General features: G+C 39.3%; 1 protein-coding gene and 1 non-coding gene across 2 annotated transcripts; one reads left to right on the top strand and one right to left on the bottom strand.

Annotated features, from left to right (window-relative positions):
* The first annotated feature begins 3,198 nt into the window (after positions 1 to 3,198).
* Positions 3,199 to 3,271, top strand: TRNAA-CGC. Its single transcript has one exon. It is a non-coding gene; the product is annotated as a tRNA-Ala (tRNA).
* Positions 3,272 to 4,123: 852 nt separating this feature from the next.
* Positions 4,124 to 11,008, bottom strand: LOC102712254 (serine/threonine-protein kinase CTR1). Its single transcript, XM_006653691.3, has 14 exons — positions 10,330 to 11,008; positions 9,370 to 9,674; positions 7,674 to 7,934; positions 6,525 to 6,733; positions 6,153 to 6,440; positions 6,032 to 6,072; positions 5,868 to 5,936; positions 5,653 to 5,753; positions 5,497 to 5,581; positions 5,296 to 5,394; positions 5,132 to 5,200; positions 4,909 to 5,040; positions 4,728 to 4,822; positions 4,124 to 4,610 (listed from the first exon to the last, which is right to left on the bottom strand). Exons 1-14 carry the CDS (start codon positions 10,816 to 10,818, stop codon positions 4,529 to 4,531), a joined length of 2,325 nt encoding a protein of 774 aa, XP_006653754.2. The 5' UTR covers positions 10,819 to 11,008; the 3' UTR covers positions 4,124 to 4,528.
* Between the last annotated feature and the right edge of the window lie 9,295 nt (positions 11,009 to 20,303).

The following is a 20,303-nucleotide window of genomic DNA, read 5'->3' as shown; positions in this document are numbered from 1 at the left end:
TAGGGATATTCTCATTTCATAGTCGGAACTCGGAAGTGTTTATCCCCCATGCCCTCACTCCGTAACGATCAATGGAGGCCTATGTGAAAAATGAAAAAAAAAAAAAGAAGCAGACCGCCAGTCCGTTGAAATTGATCCTACAATTAGACCCCGTTTAAGATTAGCTAAGGTGGTGTTTAGATTGAGAAAATTTTTGGGAGAAGTGTCACGTCAAATGTTTGACAGGATGTCGGAAGGGGTTTTCGGACACGAATGAAAAAACGAATTTTATGGCTAGCCTAAAAACCGCGAGACGAATCTTTTGAGCCTAATTAATCCGTCATTAGCACATGTTGGTTACTGTAGCACTTATGGCTAATCATGGGCTAATTAGGCTCAAAAGATTCATCTTAAGATTTCTTTCATAACTGTGCAATTAGTTTTTGGTTCATCTATGTTTAATATTTTATTTAGGTATCCAAAAATTCGATGTGATGTTTTTGGAAAAAAATTTGGGAACTAAACAAGGCCTAAGACTAATATTAAAGAATTAATTGATTTTATAATAGATGTTTGTAGTATAAATAAAATATTTCATTATAGATTTAAAATTTATGATTGACTTGCATAGTTGCATATATATTTTTTAGATAATGATATATTTTACCCGGTTTCTATATCCAACCAAATGTATACAGTCTAGCTTCTCAAATATCACAATACGAAGTAAATTTGATCTCGTGACTTTGTGGTGCTTCTCATTTCACTGTAATCAATAGTTGGGTCCACTTATTGATCAAATGTTTGAAAATTTTAATTCCATCATTCAAATCCGGTCATTGTATGATAATCTAAAGGCACACATACAAGTCAAAAAGTCCATGCACACCCTCCCCTATGCATTGCGCGCGTGTTTGACAAGAAAAATAAAAAATCAAACGTTTAATCAATTGTAAAAGTGCCAGTAGTTTATACGCTCACAGTATCTTGTATATGAGTTTTTTTAAACGAAATACACCGGTTACGTCCTTCCATCGCAGTCGCAGCAAGAAACAGAGAAGGATCTTAGAACACCAATCCGTCCAGCATGCACACACTTCACACTCGAGCGACAGAGCAGATCGATACACCAACTCCAACGACTGCAGAGAAACCAACACTCCAATGTGCACCGGCACCGGTCACCGTCTCCGCAGTTGCACGACGATGCAGCCACGTCTCATCGTCGATCGATCGAGACGGCTGGAGGCTGGCTGGTTCGACCATCTGTCTATCTATCTATCTATCTATCTTGCCTGCCGGGGAGTTAGGAGTTGGGAAATGGAGGCCAGCAGGCCAGCGAACCATCGCTGTTGCTAATTAATGCTACCTCCATATTTATTTATACGACGCTATTGGCTTTTAAGTCCATTTTTAACCATTCGTCTTATAAAAAAACTATATAATTATTAATTATTTTGTTATAATATGATTTATTATTATAGAAACTTTAAGTATGCATTATAATTTTATATATTTGAATATAAATTTTGAATAAGACGAATAGTCAAACATAATCCTAAAAGTTAACGGTGTCATACATATTTAATATGGAGGGAGTACTTGTATATCTCGACAAAGACACCATTAACGGTTAACCGGCCGGCTTTAAATCTGCACTAACATCGGTCAAGCGGTCGATCGCTCGATAATCGTACATGCGACGTGTGTCACGTCAGGCTAGTTGGGACAGATTAAAGTTAATTACGCATGCAAGTACTCCTGTGGCTTAGCTTTTCTATTGATATGATCGGCGAAAGTGTTTTTTTCCTCGCCAGCTTGATTATCCAGTTTTTTATGTCACACAAATAGTTAACAAAATATTGATAAAAAATTAATAAGATAAACTAATATAAAATTTATCACTCTATCGACATGCATGTTCAAGTTCATACAACTTTCACTATGTATTAATATGAGATATATCACTCAATGAAATAATGAATGCATATTCATAATTAAATTTGTTTTTTACAATCCACAGAAGTTAAACTTAATCTTGCATGTTTGTGAAACGATATATCTCATATTAAATTATCTTAATTTTTTTAGTAATTACTCTCTCCGTTTCATGATATAAGACTTTCTAGCTTTGTCTAGATTTATATGGATACTAATGAATCTAGACATATATAAATTATACGAGTTTTACCTTCATCCTTCCTTTTGTACCTTGAGGTAGCGGTACCTCAAGGTACTAAATCGTTTCTCACCATGAGACCTAACTAAGTAGGATGTGTACTGTTGGATCCAACGATGAGAAACGACTTGGTACCGTGAGGTACCGGTACCTCGAGGTAAAAAAGAAGGATGGAAGTAAAACTCAAATTATATACATTCATTAATTGATAAATTTATGCTAAGTTAGAAAGTCTTACTGTATGAAATGGATAATATGAAACGGAGGTTGTAACATGTACGAAAAAAAAACAGATGTTCTGCCAAAGGATAAAAATGCACCTCTATATGATCGCTCCAATACAAAGCATGACATGTGTACGTTACTACAAGTACATGTGATGTGTTCACTGTGCACGCATCTTTTTCATGCGCTGTGATGCTGGATATGCAGAGATCGATTGCAAATCAGGTGAGGTCGAAGTTGCAGTGATCAAGTCGTTGCCCTGTTCATGGTCTTAAGATGACGGTAGTACTTTGCGTGCATGTTATAGTACATCACCCTACCAGAGCGTACGTCTGAGAAGAGTACATCTACTTAAATCCACGCGTCTTTTTTTGGTGAAAAATTTAGCTGGCAGTACATTTTTTTTGGAAAAAAAAATAGTTGGATGCATGACAGTAAACACCCTGTACTTTGCATGCATGTTCTAGTGGATAACATAAAGGGCGTGCATATATATAACGCTGCTTTTCTGATGTGTACGTATTTCCATTTAATTAAATCTCGCCCAACTGTTTTAAGTCTTTAAGCCAACTGCCCAACTACCGAACGTGTACCAAGATTGAAAAAAAACACAGATTGGCCCGGCGAAAAAGAACAATATAATCAACCTCATAGTTAACCTATCGTACTTAATAGTTTCAGTATAAATAAATTAATAACTACTGCGTAATAGTTAGCTATACCACTATATTTTTATAGTGTGGTTGGCAGGGGGCGGGACTGTTATATGAGAATATTTACATTTTTAAGCAATGATGTGTTATCATGTAATCGTGGGGGGTGTAGCTCATATGGTAGAGCGCTCGCTTCGCATGCGAGAGGCACGGGGTTCGATTCCCCGCACCTCCACCAATAAAAATCCCTTTTTGCTCGCCATCTCATCGACTTTGAGCCTGAAAGCGCCATTAGCAAATCCGCCTTTAAACTCTGAAAACGTAATTCAATCACTCCCTGAAACATTTACCCATTAAGACTACGAAAAACGTATTTGTATTTTCACGAAACTCCCGTCACTCCATCTGAGCCGTCGATTCCCCATCCGGCGGCTGGGAGTACTCCGCAGCGACTCCCGTGCGGTAAGAAAAAAGCGAGGGCAGCAAGGAAGAGAGAGAGAGGGGGGGGGGGGGGGGGCCACTGCCATTGCCGGAGGCGGGAGGTGAGCAGCAAGCTGGCGGGGCTCGACTTCGCGTGCGCGAGGGGGGATCTCCACTCCTGCGCCGCCCTCCTCGCGGAGCTCAAGGTACACCGCACAGGCACCGCCTCATGTCCTTTTGCGGGGAATGGAAACCAGTAGGGTGGTCCGGAGACGCGATCTGGCTGCAATGGCAGGAGGGCCGGTGCTGTTTTCGTTGTTTTTTTTTTTCTTTTTATAGCGCTCGTTTTGGGGTTTTTTTTGTGCTTGGTTGGTGGACTGTAGCGCGAGTGATTGATGATGGCTGTGAGTTTGGTGCTTTTCGATCTCAGTCTGATCAGGATTACGGGGTTGACGGATTTTGATGAGCATTCTGTATATCTATGATTGCGCGGATGTTTTAGGTTTTATGGAAGTTAGGGTTGAGGGTTTATTGTGATTGCTCCCAAATTGTTCGTATGATCATTCTACATCATGTCGTCATCCAGATTGATTTATATGATGCCCATTGCTTCTATACTGTAGGCTTATCATGTGATCCTGTCTGATATCAAAATGATTTCCTTTTCTCCTGTGGGATAATTTCAAAAAGGACATTTTGTAGCAGATCGAGCCAATCATGACCATCTGAATTATGCACAACAATTTCAATTTGAATGCACTGTACAAGATGCACTCCAGAGAAACAGAGGAGCATTCCTCCGTGCAAGGCTTTTGCGCTTTCGAGAAAAAAAAACAGAGGAGCAGAAAAAACACAATTATTTTTATTGGATTCTCATGCGGAAAACGAAGAAAGAAAATGGTGACCTAACGAACTCGGTGCAGCATTGAGCTTGTGCTGCTTCAGCTAGCCTCTCCTTTCTGTTAGAGCACTCAGATGCCTGAAGGCAAACAGATGAACTGATTGTTTGCTGTAGACTAACACACAGAGCCAAAAAGCCAAAAAGGTGACCAACAATCTTCAGAAACATTCGTCATGAACCACCGAGCATCGATTTGAGCAACTTCTTCAGCGTGTCCACGATGCTCGAAAACGACGGCCGTTGCCTTGGATCACTGAGAAAAAGGAAAGCAAAATCACTCTCTAACAAAGGTGTTGATCTGAACATAGCATGAAATCAAGAGAGAGAAAAATTGTCTTGGAAAGAATTTCTTCAAAGCGACAGTGCTTACTCATCCCAACAGGATTCAACAAGAGCAGCCAGCTCAGGGACTGTATCTTGTGGAATTGGGAGCTTTCTGTTCTGGAATGCAACTGCTCCTACAACCTGCAAAGGTTGCTCTGCTGCATCACAAACCACACCCGCTGTACACAATGCAGGACCAGAGTAAAAGAGAAGGTTGAGGCAGCTACTTGTGCAGGGCTTAGGCCACTCCATGGTTGCTGCATTGTCATGAGCTCCCATAAGATCACTCCAAAGCTGTACACATCGCACTTCTCGTTTGATGGCTCGCCACGAAGAAATTCTGGTGCCATCCATTCTGGCTGCAGTTTAAGGAATATCAGATGATCAAAGCCAATAATTACAATGGCCGATTGCTATTTTAAAAGCTTGGGGATTCATATGAGAACTTACAGTTCCAGCGACTGATTTGGATGATATGAAGGTATTCGCCTTAAATCTGGACAAGCCAAAGTCACCTACCTGAAGTCCGTATACAATGACAGTAAAGAGACAAAAAGGTAGAATTTTTGTTTTCGATCTCGCTGTACTATATGGGAGTTGAATTTAGAACCAACCTTCACAGACCAGTTCTTATCCACCAGCATGTTTGGTGTCTTCAAATCCCAATGTACAATCGGAGGATTTAGGCAGTGGAGATAGTTGATGCCTTTCGCCTGCATTCCAAACAAAGCATGGTGAACATTATTGAGAGAAACCAGTAACATTTCAGGAGCATCCAATGTGTAGAAGAGAAGGAAAATTATTGTGATACATACGACGTCTAACGCCATGCGCAAACGACGCCTCAAATCGAGCATTTCTCCCGTAGATGCCTTGTTGATGAGACGGAAGAGGCTCCCTCTGTTTTGAGAGTTTATTTAATGGAGAGAAAGCTATCATAGGTGTGATAACTGAAATTTAGGGAGGTTTACCTGGGCAAGTACTCTGTTACTATCGACAAATGTGGGCATTTTGTCACTGCACCCATGAACAACACCACATTTGGATGGCGAACGCGCTTCATGATTGCAATCTGTAGTGGTAAGAAACAATTCCTGAGTTGAAGGGATGGAACTGACTGTGATTGATTCAAAGGAACAACCAATTCAAGTTTGAAAGAACCAAAAAAAAAAAACAGTGCAGTGACCTCTCTAAGGAATTCCTTCAGCTGTGCTTCGCCGACATCCTGATCTGTAAGCACCTTCACCGCAACATCCTACAGAAGTGCAGATTCAAATCTACCACCTCAAATTTATGATGTCCAAAGGTAACCGAGCTTACACAAATGAACCAAAAGTATAATGTACTTACCGAGCCATGCCAATCAGCACGATACACAGTCCCAAATGAACCTGCATTGCATTCAGCAGTGATCAGATTTCATCCCATCATGCAGCAAGTCAGTAAGAAACCCTGGAGGTAAAAGAAGTACCGGCGCCTACGCGTTCCTTGAGCTCGAGCTCGTCCCATGATATCTCGAGCCAATCCACGGCGAAAGACGGCTCAATGCTCAGCCGTTTCAGAGGCGTGGCACCGGTGATGTTCTCCTTATCTCCATTCTTGGAGCCCATCTCCATCGCCTTCAGCTGCTTCGACACATCGAATACTTCCATGTTGTTGCAGTTGCCGTTCAGCGTGATCTGACTGCGTTTTGGCAGCATGGCTTCCTTGCTGGTTACCTGAGCAGAGCTCTTCTCCTCGGCAACACAGTGCTTAGCAACTGTATGCAGCACACAGGATTAAATAAATGGCTAATCAGAATGTGCCAAGAACATATTTATTGGGGAGGAAGAATGATCTGCACCTGTATACTGAGGATTTGACAGTATCGAGCTGTGACTATCTTCAGCTATGGTGTGATTCCGTGAAGCAACCGGTGTTGCGTAGTTTGCAGAACCCATTGTACAGGAGGTCTTGAAAGGTGAAGGCACGTAGGAGAGCAACTGGCCGTTGATCGATGAGTCTGGACTGCTGAGCCTTCCTGGCTCAACGACGAGGTCGACGACGTACTCCCTGCAATCAGCCAGCGAGGTTCAATTATCTGCTACAACGATACATTTTTAATATTTGACATTCGTTGACTTCCGAATTTAACGTTCGTTGACTTTCGAATTTTTGTTTGACCATTTATCATATTAAAAATACATTTATTAATTATATTTGTTTCTGATGTGTGCTATTATTAAATGTAGTTTTAGCACGACAAACTCTTTAAACCCTCAACATCCCTTTATCTCTTGCATGTTATATATACGACTATAAAAATTAAAAACAAATTAATAGGATAAATTAATATATGATATAACTATACAAACATGCAGGGCCAAATTGACTTCTACAAATTGCAACAAATAAACAAATATAACTCTGAATATATGCATAGCAATCATAATTAAATTTGTCTTTTTTTGTTACAAGTTATAGAGATTGAATTAGGACACGTATGTTTGTAAAGGGTTATATCACATATTAATAAATATTGTCATTTTTTTCACAAGCAGTTGAATGACATGCAAAAAGAGGGATATCCGATTAGAATCATTTATGTTTTATTATAATATATTTTTATTTGCATAAATTTTTAAATAAGACAAATGATCAAATATAAATTCAAAATTCAATGATATTAAACATTAAAAATGGGAGGCAGTACATCGGAGGATGAACGTGAGAAAAAAAGAAGAATGTGGTTGCATTCTTTTGTTAGATGAAGATGAAATATTGTCTGATTTTGTGATTATTATTTCATAGTATAAACGATTGAATTAATTACTATAAAATTAATTTTAAAAAAGCACTATAAAATTAAAAATCTACTTTAGAAACATGAGATGATCAACTTCTATATAAATTTTTTTTAGTGTTTATTAGTTTAGAAAGTGAGCACGCAAAAGCTAGTAAATAATCTAATGAAAAAAGAACGCAACCTATATACGTGTGCGGATCGACCGACCTTACAAACCTTCTCTCGTTTTCGATCTTGACGAGGCAGGACGACCGGTGAGGCGCGGAGCAGAACTTGCAGCCCTGCGCGATCCGGCATGGCAGGCCGACGGAATCGGCGAGCAGCTTGAAGAGGATGGCGCGGTGGCGGCAGAAGCCGATGGAGAGGCTGCCGATGGGGACGACGACGCACCTGTTCCGCTTCCTCAGCTGCTTGCTCACCGCCTTCCACCGCATGAACAGGTCCCCGTCCTCCGACCGCAATGCTCCCCTGCACAATTGATATAATTAACACAATAAAAGTTTTTGAGGAAACATAATTTTTAGAGACGGGTGGATATAATCCACGATGATAACTTGGTAAAGTAATCGAGAAGAACGGGGATGTCAGGCGTGCCATTGTCGATGAACTAGAAGTGTTTGAATCTTTGTCGAACAAAACGCAAACTTAATTTCTATGTAAATAGATATTTTTTTTAGAAACATACCTTTAGAGCGCGGTGCAAATAATCCACGATAATATAATCTGATAAAATAACCGAAAAGAGTGGAGATGTCAAGCAAGCCATTATCCGAAGAATTTGAAGCTTTGTCGAACAAAACACAAACTTTATACTAAGTAACTACCCAGGCTCTAGATCCTCCGAGCAGTATTTCTCACTGACACGTGAGACTAGATATTAATGAGCAATATCACATAGGATCCTATTTGCGCTCCCCGACCAAGAGTCGCTAGATCAGTTGGTGCATGCTTATATTTTATGACGTAGGACCTATCATCATATATATTTATATAGATGCTAATAAATCTGAACTATTTACATATAACATACATTAATCAATATTTATTGTACGGATGAAATAGTAACTAATGATTTGAGCATTTGAGCATATGGTTCTTGACTTCCTTGTGTGTGCCTAGAGTGTAGATGCATGGTGAGACACTGTGCATTCCAGTACCAACTAAGAAGCAGATGCAACCAATTAAGTCGCGGCGTACTGCGTTTCATACGGGCCGTAGCGTACTATACCTAGGCCGCGTTCGCTAGTCATGATAAATTATCTTATCTCTCTCGTTTTCCGCGTACACGTTTCCCGAACTATTAAACGGTGTATTTTTTATAAAAAATTTCTATATAAAAGTTGTTTTAAAAAATCATATTAGTCTATTTCCGTGCCGAATAAGTTAACTTACCCCTCTCCCTAACGAACGCAGCCCTAGATTAATTAACTCACTCACTTTATTACTGAAAATGAAGCGGTGTTCACGTGTTCGTCGGTGCCAATGTTTTCACGGGGACGATCGATCGAGCTTGTTGACTTGCTGAGTTCTGTAAAATTAATCACATTCACGGTTGCATCCACAGCACTTCTCAGGGCTTGCAATTTCGTGCCGCATATTTACTCTCCAAACACCGAAAATTTAGAATTTTTTTTTCGAAAAGAACAAAATTTGACTGAAACTGACTAAATTCAAAAAAAAATATAGAGAGAAATAGTTTCATGTCAAGGGGCTCTGAAATATCGGACCAAAATTGCAAACACCGCGGCTTGATTTTTATTTGTTTTTGGATAAGGGAAGTGACGAACTCCTGACCCGTTCATGCTTATCATGATCACGTCAACCTTTTTCTAAAACAAATAAGTAAGCAGCATGCAAGGAATTAATTAATAGCAATAAGCGCGATTAATTAATTATTAATTACCCCATGTGGTCGGAGACGAGGACGGCGAGGCGGCGGACGAGGTCGAGCGACAGGCCGGCGTCGCGGCAGAGGTCGAGCGCCCGGCGCTCGAGGTCGGCGAGCGCCGCGTCGGCGCACTGGTCGACGAGCACCACCTCCAGCAGCGACGACTCGCCGCTGTCCACCGCCCGCAGCGCCGCCAGCGTCGGCAGCCGCCGGCCGTCCTCCGCCGCCGCGTTGCACATCGCCCACACGTGCGGGTCCACCCCGAGTATGTTGTAGAACCCGTGCCCGATCCTATCGCCCCACGATAAGCACCCATTCACCTGATCAATCCATCATCGAAGATCATTGATAACATCATTTCGTTATTGCTAAGTAATTAGTAATTACTCTCAATCAAACTCAGAAACAGTTATAAGCTACCAGTGCTGTTCTATTGATCACTACTTAGCTAGTTGTAGTTGTTGCTATCCTAAAGGATGGATTGATTAATTAAACAGTATTTTTCAGTGTGGTTAGAGGCATGATTAGGGAGGTGCTAGAAGGTTTACACGCCTCAATATGCTACCTGCAACTTGCAATATACAAACCCTAATTAAACTGTATAATATGATATATACAATGTGCAGTGAGCATCAGCATGAAGACTTCGTTGGAGAACAGATTGGAGTCAACAGACTGCACCGTTTGCGATTAGTACAGAACTTTTAGTTAATTAACATCGATCTAGAGGTTGCAAAACTGCACAGCTGAATTGGTGATTAAAACGAAAATTTCCAGAAAATTATGAATGCCCCGAATCAGTAAAACGAGCTGAAAAAAGAACTTTTTTCTTGCAGGGAGAATTTAAGAAGTAAGAAGTTTGAAATTTGCACAGAAGAGAAGGTTCAAAATGATTTTGTGCTTCTCTTTCTTGAGCTGCTAGGATGCGTGTCGTGTCATGGTGGTAAGACCAAAGGTTAGCTGTGTAGTACCCACCCAAAGCCGGTAGGAGACGGCGGCGGCATCGGCGGAGACGTCAGCGACGGCGCGGTGGTCGGCGTCGCCGGCGCCGCAGCGGAGGAGGAGCTCGGGCGGGACGCCGGCGAGGAAGGCCTCGGAGGTGAGGCGGATGGCGAGGGAGAGCTGGAGGTAATAGCTCTCCCTCGCGCGGCGGACCCACGTGTCCCTGCCTCCCCCCGCGGCGGCGTTCGACGAAGGCGCCCCGAGGGTCGACGTCGGCGCCGTGGCGGTGGAGGCCGTGGTGGTGGTGGCGGTGGCCGGGTCGTCGGTGCCGGTGAAGCCGCTCCCGGCGCTCCACTCCGCGGAGGCCGGCGGGGCAGCCGATGCTACTGCTACCGCCGCGGCGTCGACGGCCTGCAGCAGCGCGTAGTCGGTGAGCAGCGGCAGCCGCGTGTCGTCGGCGGCGAGGTGGTGGTGTACCGCAGGCGACGGCCCCGGGTTAGGCAAGCGGCGTCGGTGAGGCATGGCCGGAGGAGCTAGCGCCGATACATAGAGAGCCAAGCACCACTGCTCTTCCGAATTAGGGTTACTCGTGGAGCCAATCACACGCAAGAGGAAGACGCCGACGAGGTGGTGGTGGTGCTAGCTTGTCGACGATGCAAATGGAGGCGCCATGGCCATGAGACCATGAGAGGGAGAAGCAGAGATGAGTGGTTGTTTAATTCAACTTGCAAGGTGGGCCCATGCATGGGTGTAGTTTTGTTTATTTTATTGGGCTGCTCCAAACTTATTTGATCTTGTGCGTGCATTGTCTCGTCTAAGGGTGTTTCGTTGGAGAAATAAAAATTTATTGTACGTTACATTAAATCAGATGTTAGAAAGAGTTTTTCGATATGAATAAAAAAATAAATTTTACGGTTGAACTATAAACCGCAAGACGAATCTTTTGAGCTTAATTAATTCGTTATTAGCGCATGCGAGGTACTGTCGCACTTATGACTAATCACGTACTAATTAGGCTCAAAAGATTTGTCTCACGATTTCTCACGGTACAATTAGTTTTCTATTTTATCTACGTTTAATACTCTATTTAGATGTTCAAACATTTAATATGATATTTTTGGATGAAAATTTTAGGAACTGAACAACCCCTTATTTACTACTCATGAGTTTTATATGTTGCTGGTGGGCCATGTGTGTATTGTATAACTTGTATATGCCTGCGTGGAACCTTAGTACTCTTGTGTTTGTTTCTCTTTGGGCGGGGGATATTGTTGTTTAAGTATATACTTAGACGTTTTCTTCGAACTTTTTTCATATCACATCAAATATTTTTGAACACTAATTAGAAATATTAAATATAGACTATTAATAAAACCCACCACATACTCTGAACTATTTCGTGAGACGAATCTATTGAGCCTAATTAATCCATGATTAACGAATATGATGTTACAATAAACATTTAATAATTGTAGATTAATTAGGCTTAAAAATTTTGTCTAATAAAATAGCTTTTATTTATGTAATTAATTTTATTATCAATCTATATTTAATACTTCTAATTAACGACTAAACATCTGATGTGATAAGATCCACACACACAGCCACTGGCTATAATACGTAGTGCAGGTCAATATTATGTGTTTTGTGTTATGGTCTTTGTGGAGATGATGCTGTGATCGACCAAACATGTTCATTTGAAAGTTCTCGGTTGTGTAACGTATAACCATGTGGTAAAAAAAAATAAACTACGTAAAAAAAACTCAAAATTAATTTTAAATTTATATTTAAGAATTCAAACGTTACTTCTTCGTTGTTGACCGAACTGACGTCTCCGGGACCGGATCGGCAGCTCGACGAGGGGGAGGGGACGGGAGCGAAAAGCCACGGCGCCGGAAAGTCGCGGGCGGGAGGGAGGGCGCGTGTCGCGGAGGGCGGGACACCCGTCGCGCGCACGCGGGGGCGTCAGCTCGCCTCGTCCCCTCTTCCTTCAGCGATCGCAGATAGGATAGGCTCCCCGCGTGCGATCGCAGCGGCTTGCGCGCAAAGACGCTGCTCCACCCGCAAACGGGGCCCGAGGCCACGCACGCCTGCAGCAGCCACGGCAGCGTGCGCCGCCGACATGCCACCCAGGTAAATACTGATCCGTCAAAAAAAATAATTTCTGAAATTTCTGGGTTTTATAGGTTTAGCGTTTAACCATCCGTTTTTTTAAAAAAATTTATTAAAAATAAAAAATAATCATATGTAAATTACTATTTATACTTTATCATATAGTAACAATAAAAATATTAATTATAAAAATTTTTCAATAAGACGAAGAGTTAAAAATTCTATTCAAAAAATTCTTTTATTTTGGAACGGAGTTTATACGGTGCACACACACTCCCGGTCGTTTTATGGGTACTCGGCGCGTTTCAAAATATAAATATTTTTAATCTAAATTTTACATCAAATACAAAAATATGAATTTTATAATTTTAATCATTTTATAGTATTAGAACCAATCAGTTATTTAGAAAGATGGTTTAATTAATTTAATCGCTTAACGTGAATAAATAACGAGAATGGTTTGAGGTGCTAAAGTTATAAGATGATAGGTATTTGAAACGGGTGGAGACAGTGGTTATTTTTCGATATATACATCTAAACACACGACAAAACTAGCCAAAAATATTGCCTAGGTCAACTCTATTATACAATATGGGATCGAAACAATGTTTTACTTGAGTAATTCGGAATTTGTCAAAGTTGACCAACCTTAATGAACATGACCAGCTCCGTCCATTAAACATAAAAGCAATTCTAAAGTAACTGAGTAGATAAAAAAGGTACTTAAAATTTTAGTGTAAAATAAAACTAAGATCAGTTTACGTCCTTGAGTAGGTATGTATTAAACTTTATACTAAAATTTTAATATCTCCTGATATATTCTCAAAGACCGTAAAAAAACTTGTAAACATAAATAGCAACCGCCATAAAAATACAGTAACATATAATATATTCTAAAAACAAAGCAACCCTTAGTGTTTACAATACTATAGTAATTTCTTAACCTGTTGTTTTTATTGTCTCAACTAATTACAAGTTTACAGCCATAGCTCATTTAATCTCACCAATCTTTAATACCCAAAAGGCTCCGGGAATTCTTACGTCACGGGATAAAGGCGGTAGATTTCAGGACAAAAATGGTCTTGTCAGATCAACAACAAAAAAAAATAGTTTTGTCATAAATGTGCAAGGTTAAAACAACATTCAATTAATATTTTCTGGAACTTTGACAGTTTAATTCGTATTAGAATAAGTTTATGGCATTACTACTACAGTACGTCTTTGTCAACCACGCTGTGCCTACCGGACCTAATATACTAACTGAATAATCGACGAAAACCTGACAAATATTTATGAGAGTCGAATGAGGTTTACGTACTGCAGTGTACACACTGTCTACTTCTTCTAGTTCTCTTTGGAAACACAAAATATTCCCTTTTTTGCGCAGTCATCATTTTTTGTTTGTGTGTGTCTTCCAAAAGAGGGCTTATGATTCCAAAATGATGCTATTAGTCAAGTGCTAGATCATTCAAGTACAGCCTCACTCTTAAAAGCTCTGTGTAAAATATATTATCTTGCACCATCAGCTTCTGATTTAAGCAAAGCTAAATCCCACTTTAGAGCATTTCAGCATAATAAACTCAGGCCGTACAATAGTCTCTCCTTTTTTAGGCATAAGCACGCCTTACTGCTTGTGACCATGTACAGTAATTGTTAGGATCAGCACTGTGCAAAACTGCAAATTAAGAGTAAGTTCAATAGTATAGCCAACTATTAGCTCCAATTTATCTATAGTTAATCTAATAGCCAATTCATACAATAGTTACCTACAAAACATTAGTACATGGTCCCACATATCATACATACACTGTCTTGGAGTCAGTGTGCAGCTGATTACAAATTAGTAACTCATCTCTCTTCTTCTCTCCTCTTATCTCATTAAAATATGCTTATCACATGCTATTGTACCTGCTCTAGAAGGCTAATAGCCCAGGGACCATCGGTCTCACTAGATTTTGCTGTATGTGCACCGAGAAATGTGCCAATCTACTATTGCTCCAACGGAAAGGAATCCATTTTTTTTCTAGTTTTACTATTGATCAAACGTTTGATTTTTTATTTTTCTGTCAAACACGCACGTAATGCATGTGGGGTCGAGAGAATGGCGTGCATAAGATTTTTGACTTGCATGTATGTCTTCAAATTATCATCTAATAGAAGTGATCGGATTTGATCGATAAAATTAAAATTTTCAAACATTTGATCAATAGGTGGACTATTTTTTTCTCCTATCCAAAAACAGTTTCTGCAAATAAATAAAAAAAGAGAAGAAAAATCGCCGTTTAATAATGCGAAAAATGTTTGGTCTGTTAGGAGAGTCTCGTGATGACCCTTCTTTTTAGCAGAAGCAAGGCAAGATTCCTGCAAAGATGCCTAAATGGTTGTGTTGTAAACTTCAGACACCTTTTTGCAAAGTTTTTCTTTTTTCAGTTTCGGTTTTCCCGTGATAGTTTGATCCTAAATCTTTATTTATTTGGTTATCTGTAAAAGAGATGGCATTCACATGGATGGCGTGTTAAGAAAATACGCTATTCATCAAGTGCTAACAACATAGTTTATGGGGTCAAGAATGAGATTTTTCATCTGGGACTTGCTTGAGAAGGACGTGCATAATTTTTGGAAGCAACAAACTTGCCATGACCTAAGTGATGTTAACAACCATTCTCAAAAAAAAAAAAAAGGAAAAAAAGCCAGTGATCTCATCTGTACATGTTCTCACCAATCAAGAGACATCGAGGTTTTGTTTTAGTGACACGAGAAAGCACGCATTTTTAATACTATCACAACGATGGCTGCCATTGGCCGGAATTATCCCCTCCTAACTCCTGTAATTGTTCATGCTAATGAAAGCCATTAGGAATAGAACTTCAGACATGTGAAAGGTGGTTGGAGTTGGCGACTGGACACAAAAATATCAAGTCAGGAATGAGAGTGAATTTTAAACCTTCGAGAGCACATGTATGACCAGGTTTAGTTATGAAAAATTTTGAAAAAAATATATAGATAACTATTTCTGGCCTCTCTTTTAAACTTTAGGCATTGTACTTTTTTTATCATCCTTGAAAAGTATCACGAGATACCAAGAGTTTTAGTACAATTTTTTGGGTACCTCAAGGTACCAGTATCCTGAGGTATTTTTTTCAAGAATGATAAAAAAACTCTTAGGCAGGTATGACATCTATATCATCACCAAATGAATGAAACTGTTTGATCACTTTCTGGAGAACATTTTAGCTTGGTATAGCATGGCTTGCTTTGCTTGGAAGCCAAAAACCAGGATACATGCTTGATGGAGTTCATCTAGTTCTAGTTGGGAAGACAAGCAAAGGCTGCATATGGGGACTTCAAACCTTTTCACTTTTCTTGAGAAATTATATCTAAGCAATCATTATAAAGATAGGATGTTTGTGTATTGTCAGTAATGATTTTATCCCATCATTTTGCAATGCTGCAAGTTGCATTAAGTTTGTGAAGATCTATATCTCCTTTCTGTTTAGTATTCTGGTTTGATGACATGTACACTTCTAACAAATTTTCTGATTGCTTCCAGGAGATACCATCCATGACCACGACTCCATGCATTGAGTTCATTTTCAAATTTTCTTTCAGGTGAACCGGTAATAGGCGTATCTAGAAATATAAGTCAAATTTTAGCTGATATAAATTTATAGATTCCAGGGAATCTCCCACAAATGTGTATGAATTCTTTATATTATAAGTTCAGCGAAAGTGCTTTGTATCCTCCTTTCAGCTAACTAGTTATCCATAGGGCTAGAGCAATTTTAATATTGGGAGTGGCATAAAATTTCTTGCAAGCTGGAAGCACCATTGTTTGTTAATCCAACTAATACTGATTTGTATATTTCTGTTCACCCACTTTCTTGCTTAGTAGTATGGTAATTAAAACACAATATTCTGGACCAGCAAAAGTACCTCTAGCTTTGTTCCAAGAACTGTACTTTCTGCCAAGTTTTACTTCTATTTGATTTGCGTTATGTTGATATTCATATATATGAATCTAGTTCTTGCAGTTCAAAACAACATAATAAAATATACCTTACAAATATTAATAACAATATGTAAGCTTTAGAGTCAGATTATCTAAAACCAAGTGGATTTGTTCATTCCCAGCTCATATTATTGGCTAGCATGTCATACCTGACGTCAAGCAGCAACATTGCTCCAATTCAAATCTGAACAAAATCAATTTACAACGGTCTGGTTTGACAAAGAGAAAAAAAAAACTGAAAACTAGCCTTGATTCAGTCAAGGATCCCCATGCTTCAACGCCTCATCCCCCCATACATCAGTTCAATTTGTCTCCATTTCAACCTGCAACGGATGAAGTTTCAGATTCAATTTTTTTTTAAAAAAGAAGGGCCTATTTGGAGGAGCTTTACATTATAAGAAGTAGCTGTTTGGTAGGCAGCTTCTGAGAATTTAGAAAAGCTCCTAAACCCAGCTTCAGACTTCTTAGTTCATTTTTTAAAATATGTAACTACAAATTCTAAGAAGCCGTGAACCGTTTGGGGCAGCTTCTGACAGAAACAATTTTTAGGAAAAGCTACAGGTAAGAGAAGCTTCCCAAATAGGCCTGAAGTGTCAGCTAAGCAAACACATCGCATTGTGCGAGACTCGAAAGTTCAGACTTGTGCGAAGAAAACGGGCAGCTGCAAGCATGATCGTTGTACAGCCATGTCGGCCATGGTCAGTGAGCTCTTTCTTGGTCGTCAGAGAGGAAGAAGATGGCAGCGGCACATAGGCCTGAATATTTTCTCTTTTCTTTTCAGTAAGATGGAAAACCTGTTCTCTTTGGCTTCCCGGGTGTGAATTGGACAGGAGAATATCATGAAGTGCAGTTGGGAGAATTGCAAGCCTGCCTGCTTGATCATGCCATGCCTCCCCATGATTGCAACCTGCCCATGGCACGCAACTCGCCAAGGGTTAGGTCCTTTTCAGTAGGAGGCTCACAGAAACATACACTGGGATCCAGCTCTGCAGAAGGAAAGGCAAGATAAGAGTCTTCTCAATATGGTAACAGGCAGTCGTCTCTAAGTAGGAACTGGAAAGGTTTCTTTTTTCCAGGGCATGCCTGGATCTGGATGGCCTTGCAAACTCATTCACTTAAGATTTCATTGTCTGTTTTTCTTTAAGATAATGGAACTATTTTACATCATCGGCCTCTGTCATAAGCACACAAGGAATAATGAGTTTTAGCCAAAATTTGAATCTTGATACTGAATTTTGTAGTTGGATTTTGGGGTTTTCTCACCGTACTCTGTTTTCTAGCCTTGATTTTTAGAACACTAATAACATGATATAAGCATTTTACTCAAATCATCGCTTTGATCATTTTTTTTCCTACGGCACAACAGAAAACAGTTGAGACAGAGAGAGGGATGATGTGATATGAGCTCTGGGTATTTTGATCCACCTATGTTCACTATCATATAAGAAAATGGTCAGCTAGCCTAGCACTTGATATGAAAAGGCAAAATGAGCAATCTTTCCAATGATGCCACTCATGCATGCACCCATGCAGGCCCCAATCAGATCGTTTCCTTTTGCATCACCTTTGGCTCTGAACAACCATCCTTGCTATTCCTTCATGTGCAGAGGAGTTGTTTAATTAGGCTTGAACAGTTGCTAAACACAGGATTCGGTCTGTCTCTTCACTTTCTGCTCTAAACCGAAATGGTCTCACCAAATCCTTGTGCTCTTGGCGAATCACAGAAGAGAGGAGCAATTAGGTTAAGCAGCCCTATGCTATTAAAGAATTAGTCCTACTAATGAGCAAGATTTGGAAAGATCTAGCATGTCATTGGCCTAATGTGCTCTATGCCTCTTGTCCACTTAGGCATTAGTGAGCTCAAACCTTGAGGCCCAAATATCTTAAGAGGGGTAGGGCCATATGCAATTACTGAAATTGGATATTTGTCTCCAACCAGTGAGACATTGTGATGAGAGGATAAGTGTCTGATCAGAAATAAACAATCAAGTGGTAAGCATATGGTATAATGATAATAATAGCCATTCGGCTGGGTAGTGCTTGTGCCTTTTTTTCCCAGCACAAAACTGATTGTACTTATTGCAATGCTGCATGATAATTATGTAGAAAAATGGTGGTGTCCACTACCATCTCTCCCTCTCCTTTTAGGTCATTGAAATGTCAATTGAAGAGGGAAGTAAGCATATGAATTTGCTAGTTTTTTTTTTACCTTTCTTGGCATCCCTTGCCAGTTTTGGGAGTGGTCAGCAAACCGGTTCTGTATACGGACATGATTGCGACTCATTTCTCGTACTGTAAATGTACTCATGCTGGACACAACGTTTTCTTCCCTATTCATTCTTTTTAAGACTAGCACTCCCTCCATTTATCTAAATTTATATAGATACTAATGAATCTATATATATATATATATATATAAAAATTATATATATTTATCAATTAATGAATTTATATAAAGCTAAAAAGTCCTACCATATAAAACGGTTCTTTCATATTCCTTTTAAAACTAGTAACATGATCTACATTGCAACGAAACTATAGCGTGGATCGAGCATAAAGCACCTAGTCCTAACCAATCTTTCGATTTTTCTTTTTCAGCTTTTTCGGGGTAGGCGGTGGTTGCCTGTTCTGGACAATATAAAGAGCAATGAATGGATGACTCCGATTTTAAATAGCAGAAAATTTTCTTCCCTACTCTTTTTAGGGGGGAAAACAAGGCAGCTGCAATACTAATCAGCCCGGCCCATCCATCAGGCCATCACCTCCAAGCTTGTAGCCGGTGAGTGGGCCACTGTTTTCAGGCCAACCATAAGTTGCAGAAATAATACTATCTTCGTTCCGAAATAAGATTTTTTTTCCGTATCCGACCATTCGTCTTATTTAAAAAAAATTTACGATTAATATTTTTTTCTTACTAGATGATAAAACATGAATAGCACTTTATGCGTGACTAATTTTTTTAAGTTTTTATACAAATTTTTCAAATAAGACAAATGGTCAAACGTTGGATACGAAAAACGAAAAATGATCTTATTTTGGGATTTGGGACGGAGGTAGTATTTTATAAGGTCCGAAGCTAAGTTTTTTTTAAAAAAATGGATTTGAACCAATGACATGTATGGAGTATGAACATGAAGATAGTTTGGAGAAAATCTACCATTGACTTTGATCTAATTCTATAATTTGTCATTGATTCCGTTAAGTTCTATAATATGTCATTTACTTTTACTTAACTTTTATGATTTATCAATGCCGATGCCGTACTTTTAACCTCCATTAATACTATATAACTCTGCTCTAATGACTAAAACATCCCTATAATGAAAGCTTTAAAATTTTAGTCAAAAAATTCCAAAGTATTATAATCAATGCCGATGCCGTACTTTTAACCTCCATTAGTACTATATAACTCTGCTCTAATGACTAAAACATCCCTATAATGAAAGCTTTAAAATTTTAGTCAAAAAATTCCAAAGTATTATATTGTAAAAATCCACAAAAACTTATAATATCACTCCCTTCATATTTCAATAGATGGCATCATTAACTTTTTCAAACACGTTTGATAATTCATCATATTTAAAAAATTATACAAATATGCTAAAATGTATGTTATATAATTAAAAAGAATTTAGTAATAGATCCCATTACAATAAAGTAAATGATAATTATATATTTTTTAAATAAAATGAATGATCAAATGTATGCAAAAACAGTCAACGATGTTGTCTGTTAAAATACGGATACGGAGAGAGGGAGTATTTGTCCAAATTTGAAGAGTTATTATCTCAGGGGTGTTTTGATCATTAGGGCATAATTATACAGTACTAACAGAAACCTGTCCAAATTTGGGGAGTTATTATCTCAGGGTGTTTTGATCATTAGG

This window comes from Oryza brachyantha, chromosome 4 (genome assembly GCF_000231095.2).
Source record: "Oryza brachyantha chromosome 4, ObraRS2, whole genome shotgun sequence".
Classification (NCBI taxonomy): Eukaryota; Viridiplantae; Streptophyta; class Magnoliopsida; order Poales; family Poaceae; genus Oryza; species Oryza brachyantha.
Note: the sequence above shows the minus strand (reverse complement) of the source record. Positions and strands in the feature narration are given on the sequence as shown.

Excerpts from the sequence above, each read along its gene's own strand:
- LOC102712254 (XM_006653691.3), bottom strand. The coding sequence starts at position 10,818 with ATGCCTCACCGACGCCGCTTGCCTAACCCGGGGCCGTCGCCTGCGGTA. Across the intron at positions 9,675-10,329 it reads CCGTCTCCTACCGGCTTTGG|GTGAATGGGTGCTTATCGTG; the intron begins GTGGGTACTACA and ends TGGATTGATCAG. Across the intron at positions 5,395-5,496 it reads TGCGCATGGCGTTAGACGTC|GCGAAAGGCATCAACTATCT; the intron begins GTATGTATCACA and ends TTTGGAATGCAG.